The sequence below is a fragment of the Physeter macrocephalus genome, chromosome 2, assembly GCF_002837175.3.
Source record: "Physeter macrocephalus isolate SW-GA chromosome 2, ASM283717v5, whole genome shotgun sequence".
Classification (NCBI taxonomy): Eukaryota; Metazoa; Chordata; class Mammalia; order Artiodactyla; family Physeteridae; genus Physeter; species Physeter macrocephalus.
Window position 1 is genome coordinate 15,470,480 of NC_041215.1, and position 14,692 is coordinate 15,485,171.

The window sequence follows — 14,692 nt, forward strand, 5'->3', positions numbered from 1 at the left end:
GCCGATGCAGGGGACACAGGTTCGTGCCCCGGTCTGGAAAGATCCCACATGCCGCGGAGCGGCTGGACCCGTGAACCATCGCCACTGAGCCTGCACGTCCGGAGCCTGTGCTCCGCAATGGCAGAGGCCACAACAGTGAGAGGCCCGCGTACCGCAAAACAAAACAAAACAAAACAAAAAAAACAAAAAAAAAACCACACACAACAACCAGAGTGAGAGCTGCTAGGTTCTACAGTCAAAGAAGGGAGCAGAAGCCAGAGGCACACAGGGCTCGGCTGGGGGCCCCTCTTCTTGGTCCCGGTTCTAGGGCCGAGCCCACAGGGGGCACTCATCCACTCTAGGAATGAAGGGAAAATATTAAGGGGTTTAATAGTGCATCATGACAAGAGAGACAATCAAAAAGGAGGATGGCCAAGACACTAGATTTGGGGAATTCCCCGGCGGTTCAGTGGTTAGGACTTGGCTCTTTCACCACCTGGGCCTGGGTTCAATCCCTGGTAGGGGAACCAAGATCATGCAAGCCACATGGTGCGGCAAAAAACAAACAAACACAAAACCCACACCAAAAAAGACACTAGATTTGGGCAGGAGGAAGTGATGAATAAAGCAGAAAGTTGCTTTAATGAGAAATAAGAGCAGGGGCCTTTAAACCACTGGAGGGCTCAATCTGAAAGAGAAATGAGTGTCTCAAGACATTTCTGAAGAATGGATGGTAGAGAGGAGCTAATGACTATTGAACTTTCTTCTGATCCAGGACCAATACCTTAGAAAGGCTGGAGTACTTTGAGAAGTACTTTATACAAGGAACAGAATAAACACCATGCTCACTCCTTGCTTGGCAAGGAGTTCAAGGCCATGCTCGATTGTATAGCAGCTAAAGCAGGCAGTCACCCCACTGAGTCCCACCTTGAAGGCCACGCCCTCCGCTCACGCCTGATAGAACCACACTGCATGCTTTCACGTTCCGTGCCTTCCCTGCACACGTGTTTGCCCCAGCCTGGAATTCCGTGCCTTCTCGGCCTAGGCAAAGCCTCTCATCCAGATAAGTCATCTCCTAGGGGGGTGCTTCTGTCCCCCAGCCTGACTTCAGCTGGATTCTAGTGTCCCATGGTACACATTCCACAAGCTCTCATCTTGCTGACAGGTAGTCTCCCTTGCCCTGGCTGATCGATTCCTCATCACCCTCTTCCCAGTTGCCCCTGCACTGCACTCTCCAGCGTCTGCCTCTCCTGAATTGTGAGCTTTTGGGACTCACTGTTGCATCCCCAGACCTGGCACAAAAGGAACGTTTACTGAGCAAATAAGATTAAATTAGTGAGAACGAACTTTAAAAAACATCTTCTGAAGCCTTAGTCCAACTTTCTAATCTGCCACAGCACTGGATCACCTCCTAGCTCCTCTGAGCCAGAAGTGATGTCATTTCCTAGTGAGCCGGTGGGAGCTCTGGGAAGAGCAGGGAGGGCGGCAGGTCAGCACCAGAGTTCAAGAGAACAAGGCCAAGTCTCCACCCAACCACCCCCTAGTTGTCTGACCTCAGGCAAGTTCTTACTCAGGTCCAACTCCTCATCTAGAAACTCAGCGAAACCACCCACTTCCTAGGGTTACTGGGAGGCTTAAATGAGAGAAAGAAATCATGGTTGTCATTGTCATCAACCACTGTATTCTGACAGAGGCACACGGTAACTGTCACTTAAATGACTGAGTGATCCCTGCTCATTTATGAAACTTTTCTGAAACATTCTGCATATTGCTTTACATATTGATAAAACCACTTCAAAAGGGATTTTGCTGTGATCCTAGATAGCTTCAGAAAATTGTTTTAAAACCAACAAAATCGGGACTTCCCTGGTGGCGCAGTGGTTAAGAATCCACCTGCCAATGCAGGGGAGATGGGTTCGATCCCTGGTCTGGGAAGATCCCACATTCTGAGGAGCAACTAAGCCTGTGAGCCACAACTACTGAGCCCGCGTGCCACAACTACTGAAGCCCACGTGCCTAAAGCCTGTGCTCCGTGAGAGAAGCCACTGCAATGAGAAGCCTGTGCACCGCAACAAAGAGTAGTCCCCTCTGAATGCAACTAGAGAAAGCCCGCATGCAGCAATGAAGACCCAATGCAGCAAAAAATAAAATAAAATAAAATAATAAAAAATCCAACAAAATCCAACTCTTAGGAAAAGCACACCAAGGACAGCAAGACTTTCCTCTGGCACTAGACAAAGCCAAGCTAAGCATGTTAACCCAGGAGCAGAGCTAAAACCTGCAAGCAGTCTAAGAACACAGACTGCCAGGCACCAAGTTGACTGGTATATACAGAACCTCCTTAAGGGTGATGAAAAAGAAAATTTCAGCTCTGAAACTTTACTTCCTGGCTTTGGACTAATAGATCCTCTCATGCTAATGCTATGTGGCTTTAGGAAATTCCAAATCATAAATTCCTCTTCTGACCCCTTGCATTCTTTGATGGGCGTGCTGAAAGCTCAATGCTTTCTGACATGCATTAATGTACATACTTCTAGAGGTCTGTGTTTCCATATTTAGTATCCCAGAGGTACCAAGACGAGGGGCACACCATTCACTTGACAGTACATGCCTTGCCATTTGAGTAAGTTTTTTTTTTTTTTTGAGTAAGTTTTAAGGATAGTCAAACTTATGTCATCATCTCCTTTTAATATTTGGAATTTAATCCATATTCCAGGTAAAGTCTGAAGAAATACTGGAGGAATGAAGAAAGTCATGCAAATTTTGACTAGTAGAAAATACCTACCAAGTCATATATGTAAAAATCAAATTTTAAAAAAATTCAGAGAAATCTTCTCTTCCTAAGGAAAGCTATGGAGGCCCTAATTACAGTATCTGTTATGTTGTCCAAAGGCCAACCTCTAAATATACTCTTTTTAGTTTCAGGTTCACCACTGCATATGCCATATAGCTTACTCTTAACACATGTATAATAGTGACCATTCTCCATCATATTTTTATTCGTTATATGTAAAGTTTTTGCCCTAAAAACCTTATTACCATTCCCCAATGATCATTTTCTATTACACTCAAGTTCTACAAACTAACGCAAAGTTGAGCTATGGTTTTATAGACCATGTAAAGGAAATATAGAAACAACCCTGGGACTTCTAAAACTTGATTTCCTTAGACTGAAAATATAAACAGATCCTGAAACAACAAGGTCCCATGGCCCCAGATCAAATGTTTCATCTAGAGGAAAAAAAATCAATCAACTATTTTCTGATTTTTATTTGTTCATTTCTAATTTTCTTTCTATATTAAGTAGGCAAAACAATGCTAATATGTGACCCTTGTGATTAATTTAAAATCCCTTATGCCCACAAACACAACTTAGGCTCAAAAATAATTTCCATTTGTCAGATTAACCATCTACTAGGTAAAATGATTCATGAAAACTGAAATAAATGACACGCTATCATCTCCACTCTTGAGAGTCTGACCTCTCCAAGTGTGGTCTGGGATCAGCAGCACTGGCGCCCTTGGGAGGTGGTTAGAAATGTGGACGACTCTTGGGCCCCACTGAGACCTGCTACATCAGAACCTGTACAATAAGATTTCTGCAGAGATGTGCTGCAGGTCCAGCTAAGAGAAGCATTGCTCTAGAACACTGCTGTCCAGAATTTTCTGCAATGATGGAAATGTTCTCTACCTGCATTAATATGGTAGTCACTAGCCACACATGGCTACTGAGCACTTGAGAGGTAGCTAGTGTGACTGAGGAACGAAATGTTTGATTTAATTTTTATTTATTTATTCATTCATTCATTCATTCATTCATTCATTCAGGCTGTGTCTCAGTTTGACCTGTCTTAGCTGCGGCACGCGGGATCTGCGCTGCGGCATGCAGGATCTTTAGTTGTGGAAAGCGGACTTCTTAGTTGCGCCATGCATGCAGGATCTAGTTCCCCGACCAGGGATTGAACCCGGGCCCCCTGCATTGGGAGTGCAGAGTCTTACCCACTGGACCACCAGGGAAGTCCCTGAATGTTTAATTTAATTAATTAATTTATTTTTGGCTGCGTTGGGTCTTTGTTGCTGCACGCGGGCTTTCTCTAGTTGTGGTGAACAGGGGCTGCTCTTCGTTGTGGTGAGTGGGATTCTCACTGCTGTGACTTCTTTAGCTGCGGAGCACGGGCTCTAGGCACGCGGGCTTAGTAGTTGAGGCAAGTGGCCCTAGAGAGCACGGGCTTCAGTAGCGGTGCGTGGGCTCAGTTATTGCGGCACGCAGGCTCTAGGGCATGTGGGCTTCAGTAGTTGTGGTTCGCGGGCTCTAGAGCGCAGGCTCAGTAGTTGTGGTGTACAGTCTTAGTTGCTCCGCAGCATGTGGGATCTTCCTGGACTAGGGATCAAACCCGTGTCCTCTGCATTGGCAGGCGGACTCTTAACCACTGCGCCACCAGCGAAGTCCCCTGAACGTTTATTTTAATTCATTTTAATTTACAGAGACACATGGCAAGTGGCTACCACATTGGACAGTGTAGCTCTCTAGAGCATCTTCATGCCCTTGCAAGCAAAAGGTCAAGAACTGACCACAACAGCCAAATCTGCCAATCTGGCAGCACAACCCACCTGTCGTTCCAACATGCAGAATGACTTGAAGGGCCAGTCCTCTTCAGCTGCCTCTTCCAGAACATTAGGTCTGGAGCCCAGGTCTCCAGGATGACACTGTTGACCATTCTGCTTCCTTTTAAAATCAGGTTTCCATAACTCACCCCTCAGCCTTCCCAGCTCTAGAGTTTTCACACTGACTTGTTAGGAATCTCACTACTAGACAAAAAAGTGAGTCCACCACTGACGAGGGGCAACTTCCAGGCCCCAGGACACCTGAGGCCTGAGGATTCTCAAAGGTGTGGTACACAAGCACACTGTCGGGGGGTGTGGTTAGGAGGGGACCCAGAGATTGCACCAGATTTTCTAAGGGGCCAATGATTGAAACACTGGTTAACAACTCTGGGAGGGGGGGAAGAACTTTGGAACCTGAGAGTCCTGACAGAGGAGCCCTCAACCCTAGTTTGAGAACCTTATAGACCCTTCATAAAGGTATTCAAAAGAAGCAAAGGAAACAAATCTATGTAAACTTCAACATGTTGTAAAATTTATTATTATAAAAACTAAGGCTACACGTGATAGAGTGACATACTCAGAAAATCCTTGGCAAACAAGAGAAAATTTCCTGCCTTCCTGGTCCCATATAAGAAATGAATGAGAACGTGATCAGTGAAAGATCCAAATCAGAAAACACAAAACTGTCCCTCTCTAGGAAAAGCTCAGGGTGTCACCAAAGAAGGTCAGAAGATCATTCAAGAAGACTGGTTACCTATCACACAGGAAATTTCCAGCTGATGTGGGCTGAATTTCAACCAAGACAGTGCATTCCAAACTCCCCAGTGTCCCTCTGCTATCTGTGTAGCCAGAGGGAAGAACAATACACAGTTCACTATTTGAAGACTATTCAGCTATAATAACAAAATGAATTACACACAAGCATGTGGAGCTGCCTTCCTAATAACGTAGAAAGGTGTAAGAAAGAATCCAGGTTTAAGGAGAGTAGGTGCGCTTCCCTTCTTTAAACACACGGTGACAAAGCAGGTTGAGAAGGCCTCCAATCTGAGATGAAAAATTCTTTCTTGCTAGCCAGTTGAGCTAAATTGACTCCAGGGGCTCTTAAGGGGTCGGCAGCGCACAGAGATGAAACTGTTCTCTCTTGTTTCAGAGAGAGGGCAGGGTCAGAAAGACCTCACCAGTTGAAGTGAAGCCAAAGGCCAGTGAAGCCAAAGGCCTCACCCAGTTGGCTGATCAGGAAAGACACAATCTGCTTCCCTGCCCAAGCTGATAATCTACCAGGCAGCAAGGTTTACTATGAGGAAAAGACCCACCCAAGCTGTGTTTTCTCCAGAGTGGAGTAAGTGGCCCGCCCACTTGAGGACTGAAGGCTGGTGTCTGGACTCGGGTGACTTTTAGGGCCTTGAATTTATCTAAAGGCTACGCAAGGAGTGGGGCAGATGTGACGCTTCCAAAGACTCAAAATAAAAGCTCCAGGGATCTTTCTACCTGAGGAAGAAACCAGGAATCAGCTACCTAACAGCTACGTTGTAAGGCAAGTGTAATGACCTGCTGTTCAGTTTCCTAGCCTTAAAAGAAAAACGACTCTCTTTGAGAACAGCAAGAAGAGGTGACTGCATTCCATTCTAAGCCTACCTAGGGGAGTCTAGAATCTCAAGAGACTGGTACAAGAAAAAAGTAGCAGCCTCGAGGCAGTGCAGGGTGACACATGCCTGAGGAAGGCCACATCTGAGCAGAGTTCGCTCCTTAAGCAGCTCCTGGCCTAGAACAGAAGGAACACAGGTAGCTCCACAAGCACCCAAAGCACTGCTTCTGTGGTTCCTGGGTGTGAAGAGCCCATTTTCCCCCTTCCCTAGCTCCTACCAATCCTTCTAGAATCTAAGTGCCACAAAACTTTACCGAATGCCAGGTGCCCGGCATTGCGCACAGCCCTGGGAATACAAAGGAAAGTACAGCAATGCCCTTGCTCTCAGACTGGCTTAGCGGAGAAGGCATCACAGAAGGGCACCCTCTCCCAGCCCAGCTCTTTTGTGCCAGGAAGTACCTCTACTCAGCACACTTCTATTATGATGACTGTTTATGAGTTAAGTCTCGCACACACCTTCCTTCTGAATGAGCTCTGAAAGGGCAGAGAACATCTTAGCCATCTTGGTTTCTGTAGCACCTAGCACAATGCTCCAGTGGTGTGCGGTGGGGTTATGTGTGTGTGACACTTAACTTTCCAGATAGAGGCCATGAAACTGTGGAAAGAGTCGACATTCCACAAGAAGCAAAGGCAAGAAAGTTTGAAGAATAAATGCCTGCCATATCCACCTTTTACTTGTCTCCTCCTTTCCTGGGGCTCCTGTTCACCTGGCTTTGTAACCCCTCCTCACTAGGTTCTAGGCACTGCACAGTCCACACCACTACACCCTGGTCCCATCCACAGGGACCATCCCTTACCCGCAAACAAGTCCCATTCAACAAGACCTCATCCTCCAAAAGGACGTCATTCTGTGCTTTGCTACCTTCTAATAATTCAAGTAGGCCCCAAACATAATGGGCTGCCTTGTGAAGCACATTTTACCAATCCTGGCTCACTGACAAGTGGTGGGTGGAGGTTAAGTGGGACAGGTGGTCTTAAAACCACTGTGATTTTCCCACTGCAACTGAAATAAAATCCAAACTCTTTCCTGAGATTTGGCCCCATGTGATCCTGGTTCCAGACTCTCTCTGCTGTACTGGAGGCTTTCAGTCCCTGGCTCTGCATTCTTCCTGCCCTTTCCCACCTTCGGGCCTCTGAAGGTGCTGTGCCCTCTCCTGGCTTCCCACAGCTTGCCATCTCTTTACTTACAGCTTTTACCACAACTTATACTTAGTTTTGCTACTTACTTTCTCTCCCTCAAACCATGAGCTTGAGATCAGTGACTACGTCAGCACCCAGCTCCGTGCCCCGCACATAGTGTCTAATAAATATTCGCCAAATTAATAAAAAAGGGGGTCATCTGTCCCCATCCAGCTTCCCCACTAACCTTTTTTCTGGATGCTTCCCGAATCAAATCACACCATCTCTTCATTCCCGAGTCCCATTTCTCACAACTCATTCTCCATTACCTGCCCCCACAACTTCCCATCCTCATAAATACCACTGATCCATTTAGTTGTCCATCCTTCACAATTCCCGTGTGCACCCATCTCTCACCCCTTACACCCCCCAACACTCCTCTTTCCCCTTACATCTATAAACCCCTGAAACCACCTTTCACCATAAACCTCTCCATCCACAAACTCCCCTTAAGCCCATCCCTCTCACCCCAAGATGAGCTCCTAAAACCCAGCACCCACAGCTTAGCGCCATAAGCCCCCTTTCAATCCGTTCCATTTTAACCCCAAACATCCCTTCGGCCTCAGAACCCCCCTTCAGTCCTCCTCAAGTCCCCCGCCCCCGATCTGCCCGTTCCCTCTCCCCCCAGACTCACCACCCCATCTCTCACCCTGCACCCTCCTCACCCCTCACGCACCCAGCCGCCCCGGCCCTGGCCCCTCGGCCCGCCCCCTTCACTGAAGCGACTTTGGGTGGCCCCCGCCGAGCCCGTGCCAGCACCTGGCCTGCGCCTCGTCCAGGCTCTGGTCGGTGATGGCCATGATCTTCAGGATGTCGTCTGTGTCGGAGCCCGGTGGGGGCCGGGGCGGTGAGCGGCGCGGGGAATCCATGAGCCGCGAGGCCTGGCGGGCGCTCAACCAAGTAGCAGCCGAGCTTGGAGAGCTCGCGCGGACGTCGTAGCCAACCGCCTCCGTCTGTGCGCTTACCACGCGCGCCCCCGGGTCCCGCCCCCTTCCGCCTACGGCCAACCGCCGCCAGCCAGGCGACCGCGCCCCGCCCAGGGACAAGCCTTACTACCTCCGTCAGCCAACCGCCGCCGCGCGGGCCGCCGTGCCTCGCCCACAGGCACGCCCCTAACAGCCCCTCCTATCTGCCTAGGACTCTGTTGGGGGTTGCTGAGGCAACGGCGCTTTCTACCCCTACCCTCCTCCAGCCGGAGAGGGCAAGGCCGGCTTTGCTCTGTTTCAGAAACCCCACCTCCCACATCTCCACCTCCCTCAACCATTCCTACTCAGAGACACTTTACACCGCACACGTCCTTAGAGCGCCCCCTTCTCAGAGAGCACGCAAATCTCCTCAGTCTCCACTCCTCAGGGATCTCACTTCTCAGAGCCAATCCCCCCCCAGCCCCCACTCTTCCTCATAGGCTCCCATGTCTCAGAGCATCCCACTCCTCAGGGACCTACACATTTCAGAGTCTTAACTTCTCAGAGCACTGCACTCTTCCTCCAAGCCACCCCTTGCTTCTCAGACCCTCCCTAGCCTCTCAGAACCCCATCAACACCCCTACCCCCATTCATCTCCAGAAGCCCGGAGCCCCAGACGCCTGCTCCCCTCAGCCTCAGTGCCAGCAGGTGGGTCACTTGGGCTCCCGGCCTCCGAGTTACCCCTCGCCCCACCTCTAATATTCCATAGGGGGCACGGGTATGTGTGGTGATGGTGGTTGGAAGGTCAAAACTGAGTGATTTTCTCAGTTGCAGAAATCACTTCTATTCACCTTTCAAGGTCCAGCTTAAGAGTGACCTTGCTTTATTCATTCTTTTGCTCTACAGCATTCCGTTAGCACATGAAGGATGCTTTCTGAGGACCTACACTGTGATGCACCCCCAAATCAGAGCGAATCTTCACAGGCCTTTGTTTCTAGCTGTTAGGACTCCTGGCATCAGAGGATTCTTGTGCGAGAGAAAAGGATGTATTCTTGTACATAAATCACTTCTCCAAAGTCATGGGACCTCCTAGAGCCTGTTTGCACTGGGGAGAGACCCCAGACCAGGCTCATAAAGGGACCTCAGCCTCCTGGGAACGCTTCAGGACAGGGCCCATCTTCTTCCCATTACTGCTGGAGAGGAAATGCAAACACCAACTGGTCTGATTAGATTCAGCACTCCAAAGGGAATGGAAATGAATGATGTAGGCTAGTGTAAGAACAACCTAGAAAGCTCCTTGACGAAGGAAACCTGACACTTGGCCCCAGTAACAGGAAGTACTAGAACATGTGGGGACCATGGAGAGCTGGTACCCTGTACAAAAAGGTCAGGGCTTCCCTGGTGGCACAGTGGTTGAGTCCGCTTGCCGATGCAGGGGACACGGGTTCATGCCCCGGTCCGGGAAGATCCCACATGCCGCAGAGCGGCCGGGCCCGTGAGCCATGGCCGCTGAGCCTGCGCGTCCGGAGCCTGTGCTCTGCAACGGGAGAGGCCACAACAGTGAGAGGCCTGCGTACCGCACAAAAAAAAATAAAATAAATAAAATAAAAGGTCAGCCACTGGTACAGCACCACACAGGAGATCTGAAAAGTAGTGGGTAACTTTGGCATCCTTCAGAGAACAGTGGTGGGGGGACGGGTTGAGAGCTTCAGGGACCATCTGAGACAAAAACCTTAAGTCACCTGGTGGAGAGGAGAGACCTACAGAGAGGGACAACTGATGGGACAAGATCCCGAAGGAGACCAGAAGAGTGTGGGTTAGAACCTGGAAGATGCTGATGCAAGAGCAGCCAGCTCAGAGCAGGTGAAACAGAGCTACCTTTGGAGACCATCAGGGGTCCCCACCCCATAGGAATGGTTGGCTGCCTTGGCACCCAAAGTGATACTTTTGTCCAAAAGGCCTAGAGCTCCCTGGAGACAAGGACTATGTACCCATCCACGTGGCTGAAGGTGCTGGCCTAGGTCATCACTTCTGAGATTCAGGCCCCAGGAGCCACACTGCCTACCTTGGACCCTGCAGAAGTACCTAGCACCCCAGTTTGTTCTTGCCTCCTCACAGAGCTGTTGTAGGGCAGGGAGAGTTTTCCCAAAGGGAAAGTCAGCCCCATTTATTGTAGAAAGATCTACACGTTTTTGGTTCTTTGGCAATGCACGCTTTAGTAGTTTAAGAGTTCAGCCTCTGATGGGAGGCCTGGGTTCAAATTCTGGCTAGGTGTGTAAGCAGAGAGAATCCAGATCCTGGTTTACTCCGTGTCTAGCAGAGTGCCTCTATGTATCTGAGAGGGGGACTCATCATGGGTCTGGCACACGAGACCACAGGGTGAAGTGGGGAAAGCCAGGCTGAGCTTGTGACCAACTCCAGACCTTGTGGAAATCCGAAGTCCTTTCCTCAGGGGCCTCTCTAGTCCCTCGATGTACCTCTGTGCCCTTTTGAAACTATGTAACCATGGGCCAAATTTCAATCTCTCTGAGCCACTGTCCTCACATGAAAATATATATAATACCTATGCCACAAGATGCAGGTGGTGATTAAATAATGCACCTAAAATGCTTATCAGTGTGCCAGGCACATCAGAGAAGCTTGAGAAATGGCAACTCTAAAATCCTGCGTTCTGGTCCATGGACCCCACTACCCCAAGCCCACAGGTGTGTATGTAGGTGATGGAGTGGGCAGTAGGGTGGACACACCTGACTATTAACAGTCTGCACTCAGACAAAGGGGCAGGCAGGTGAGAGAAGCCTCACACAGGCCAGAGACTACTCTGGGCTCCAGAGAATGGAGACAGAGAGGCAGGTGGCAAGATGAAGGCAGGGAAAGAGGTGGAGGAGACAGAGGCAAAAGGGAACAACAAGAGCGATGGAGCAACAGCCATGCAGAGACCAAAGGGGAATGGGAACAGGGCCCAGGAGATGCCATGTTGAAGGATCCCAGCTCAGCCTGAGCTAAGGTGGACAATTCTGGGACATAGGGACAGACAGATTAAGTTTACAACCGAAGAGGCTTTGGAGACCTCAGAGCGGAAAGGTTTACTCCTTATAGACCCACTCCTTGTAGACCCCCTTAATTCTTATGGGGATAGGCAAGACCACTGGAGGCTGCAAAAGGCCATAAACCTTTCCCAGCTCACGCTCAGCACTCCTCAGTCTGTGCCCCTAAACAATCAGCCTCAGGCAGATGGGGCACCCATGGTCCATCCTTGTTACCCTGTTGCACTGGGCAGCGTGGCCTGAGGGGGCCCTCATCTCTCCCACCTTTATTACCCATGCCACCACGGACAAGGAAGCAGTCCACAGGGCTTGCCAGGCATGTGCAGTAAGAACAGAAAAGTGTCCGTTAAAAAGCCCCACAACTTGAGGTGACTGAAGAGCCAGATTCCTGCACCCCATTCAACTCTCTCCCAGGTGCTTGGATGACCCCAACCCACAGGCCCTGAGATAGGCACAGTTGTCTGCCTGGGTAGGGCTGGCAGTGGTTTCATGCCAAGCCAGACTGAGGGTCTGCCTTTAAGTCTGGCCCGCAGATTGGGTAGAGCCAGGCACACCCACACGTGGCCAGGGGCAGAGCTCTGGCATTTGCTGTACCCTGCTAAAGTCCAAGGTTAGCTAAAGGGTGGAGTCCATCAGGGAATGGCCATTCTCAGGAAGCATGATGCGAGTGCTAGTGCCTGTCTGGGTGGAGGGTGTGTAGCGAACAGACTTGTGGGTGGACCGGCGAAGGCACAGACAGCAGAGGAGGTGGCGGAAGGTGCGGCGCATCTCAGCATCTCGGCATGAGTACACCACGGCGTTGACCAGCGAGTTGGCCTCGGCTAAGAGTAGGAAATATTTCTCCACAGCCAGGACGTTGCAGGACTTGCAGCCCAGACCATCCAGGAGCAGCACCACCTGGCCCGGTGTCCAGCAGACCACAAACGCCCCTGCGGGATGGAGCCTGATGTGAGCAGGGCCAGCTGTTGCAATGGCTCAGAACTGGAGTAGTCTCCAGAGCTTGGGCGACAGCTGTGCAGTTTGTAGGGAAGAGCTGCCTGTCTTGCTGCCTTTGCAGCATGATGGGGCAGAACTGCTAAGAGGCGAAACCTTTCTCTGGTTGTCTGCCAGAGGAAAGCCTTCCCTAACTGGTACACAGTGGACAGGACCCTGGACATTTCTACATGGAGATTTGTTCTTTGGGGGAAAGGTCACTGTGGGACCGACCGATTACTCGGTGGCGGAAAAGGAATGATTAGGAAGAGATGCTCTTTGTTTCTTGGGGGTGGTGTGTGCACCTCCCCTGCTTAGACCATTCTACTACATTCAACTGCCAGACCTCATTACTCATGGCTAAGAACTCTTAAGGGCTTCCCATGGAACTCAGAACAAAATATGACTCCTGTCTGTGCCTTTTGAGGCTGTGCTGACCTTCTCTTCCTGCGGACCAGTCACGTGGGCCTTCTCCCCTCTTTGGAGACACTGGGCTGGTCGTGTTTGGGGCTGTCACCTTCTGTTCCCTCTGCTTGGAACTCTTGCCTTGCCTCTGCTCAGGTAGCACCTCCTTGGAGAACATTCCCCACCCAAATCATCCCCTCCCATCATGCTCTATCAGTCTTGCAGGAGTTGGGAAGCAGGGTGCCACTCACCCAGGATGATGACAACAGTCTTGACCAGGCTGAGCGTGGTTTCACGGTAGTGGGGGTGGCAGCTGACATGCTCTGCCATGCGCTGCACCCGCCGCCTCACATAGAAGAAAATGCGAGTGTAGACAGCGACCATGAGCAGGAAGACGAGCAGGCTGGACAGGGCCCAGACGGCCAGGTAGGAGCGGCTGAGCAGTGGGGCCATGCGCGAGCAGCGGTCCAGGGCGCAGAGGCAGTGCCAGGAGTGGGCGGGCAGCAGCCCCAGGCCCAGCGCGGCCACCCACACGCCCACGATGAGCATGATGACCCGGCCTCGGGGCAGGCGGCTGTGCAGCTGCACGGCCATCACACTGCGGTGCCGCTCCACGGCGATGGCCAGAAGTGTGGCCACGGACGCCGTCAGGCTCGTGTCCAGCAGGCCCTGCCGCAAAAACCAGCCCTGAAGTGAGAGCCGGGCTGTGCGCGGGCCTGTGTGGAACATGAGGAAGAGGTAGGCTACACCGGCAAAGAGGTCAGCTGCGGCCAGGTTGCCAAGCAGGTAGTAAATGGGCTGGTGGAAGCGACGGTTGGAGGCGATGGCCGCGATGACCAGCAGGTTGGTCAGGAGCACCAGCACGCTGACAGTCAGCCCCAGTGCCACCACAACCACATCTTTGGGCCGCCAGTGGGAGCTGAGCTCCTTGCCGCTGTTGTTGTAGAAGAAGCCGATGGTCTCATTGTAGTAGCACTGGCCCATGGTGGCCATCTGGGGGCACAGAGGGAAAGGTCAGTACAGAAGGTCCTTATTGGAAGGACACAGGAGGGAGCAGCAGCCAGAGGGAGGATTAGGACAGGAAGGGCAAGGGTCTCAAACTCAGATGCGTGAGGGCAAAGTGGTAGTGGTAGGGACCAGGGTGACCTGGAAAAGCAAGCTCTGTGAGTTCGGGGGTGGGGTGGGGCAGTTGTTACTTAATTACTAATAAGACTCTTAGAAAGGTATTTCCCAAATCAAACGACTGGGTGGTTTTGGTTTTAACCTAAAGAATCAAAACAAAACTCATCTGCCCACATGGCGCCAACCTGTGACCAACCTGGGTGTGTGTGTGTGTGTGGGGGGAGGGGTCGGTTAGGGCAGGACAAAGGGGTGTGGGCTGTGAAAGCAGGCAAGGGAGGGTCAGTTTGGTGTTGGGGTCAGCGCAGGGAGCGGAGCCCAGGGGGTGTGTGTGCGCAGGGTGGGGCCACTGCTAGAACCTTGCAGGAGGTCGGTGCTGGGACATGGAAGTGACTCGGGCAATCAGATTGGGGGCAGTGAGGCAGCCCCATAAGTTGGGCGGCGGTCTTTGGGCGCGAGCGCTCCCGAAACAGGCGGGGCATCGGGCCGTTCCGAGTGGGACAAAAGGGGCGATCAGGAAGGCGGCAGCAGGCCGGGCCTCTGGGGGCCCCCAGGCTGGGGGAGGAAGAGGAGGAGGTAGGAGAGGAGGGGGCGGCGCCCAGGCCCCGCAGCACGTGCCGCGCCCTCCCCAGGCCCCGCGCCCACCCTCCCCCGTCCTCGCGGGTCTCACCTGAGCCGCCCGTCACGCCGCAGACAGGGTGGCCTCGTGCCCGAGACCCATGACCGGGCGACGAGGGCGGGAGCAGAAGAGCGTCTGGGTGCGCCTGGCCGGAGCGGCCAAGGGAGGGCTGGAGGCGGGGTCCCGACGCCCCGCCCCCGCCGCAGCGCCCCGCCCC

The 14,692-nt window shown here is 51.7% G+C and overlaps 2 protein-coding genes across 3 annotated transcripts in view; both read right to left on the reverse strand.

Annotated features, from left to right (window-relative positions):
- The window catches only part of PBX4 (PBX homeobox 4), a 44,762-nt gene extending 36,210 nt beyond the window's left edge, over positions 1–8,552 (reverse strand). The window contains 1 exon segment of the mRNA XM_024134195.3: positions 8,168–8,552. Coding sequence (XP_023989963.2) covers positions 8,168–8,277 — 110 coding nt within the window. The 5' untranslated portion in view covers positions 8,278–8,552.
- Positions 8,553–9,007: 455 nt separating this feature from the next.
- Positions 9,008–14,654, reverse strand: LPAR2 (lysophosphatidic acid receptor 2). Of its 2 annotated transcripts, XM_007116980.2 has the most exons (3): positions 14,527–14,654; positions 12,989–13,730; positions 9,008–12,289 (listed from the first exon to the last, which is right to left on the reverse strand). In XM_007116980.2, exons 2-3 carry the CDS (start codon positions 13,728–13,730, stop codon positions 11,976–11,978), a joined length of 1,056 nt encoding a protein of 351 aa, XP_007117042.1. In that variant the 5' UTR covers positions 14,527–14,654; the 3' UTR covers positions 9,008–11,975. The 2 variants fall into 2 exon arrangements, with proteins under 2 accessions (XP_007117042.1, XP_007117043.1); XM_007116981.2 differs by lacking the exon at positions 14,527–14,654 and having other exon boundaries at positions 12,989–13,732.
- Between the last annotated feature and the right edge of the window lie 38 nt (positions 14,655–14,692).

Coding starts and splice junctions, on each gene's coding strand:
- LPAR2 (XM_007116980.2), bottom strand. CDS start 13,730: ATGGCCACCATGGGCCAGTGCTACTACAATGAGACCATCGGCTTCTTC. Junction 12,290..12,988: donor GACTGTTGTCATCATCCTGG/GTGAGTGGCACC, acceptor TCCATCCCGCAG/GGGCGTTTGTGGTCTGCTGG.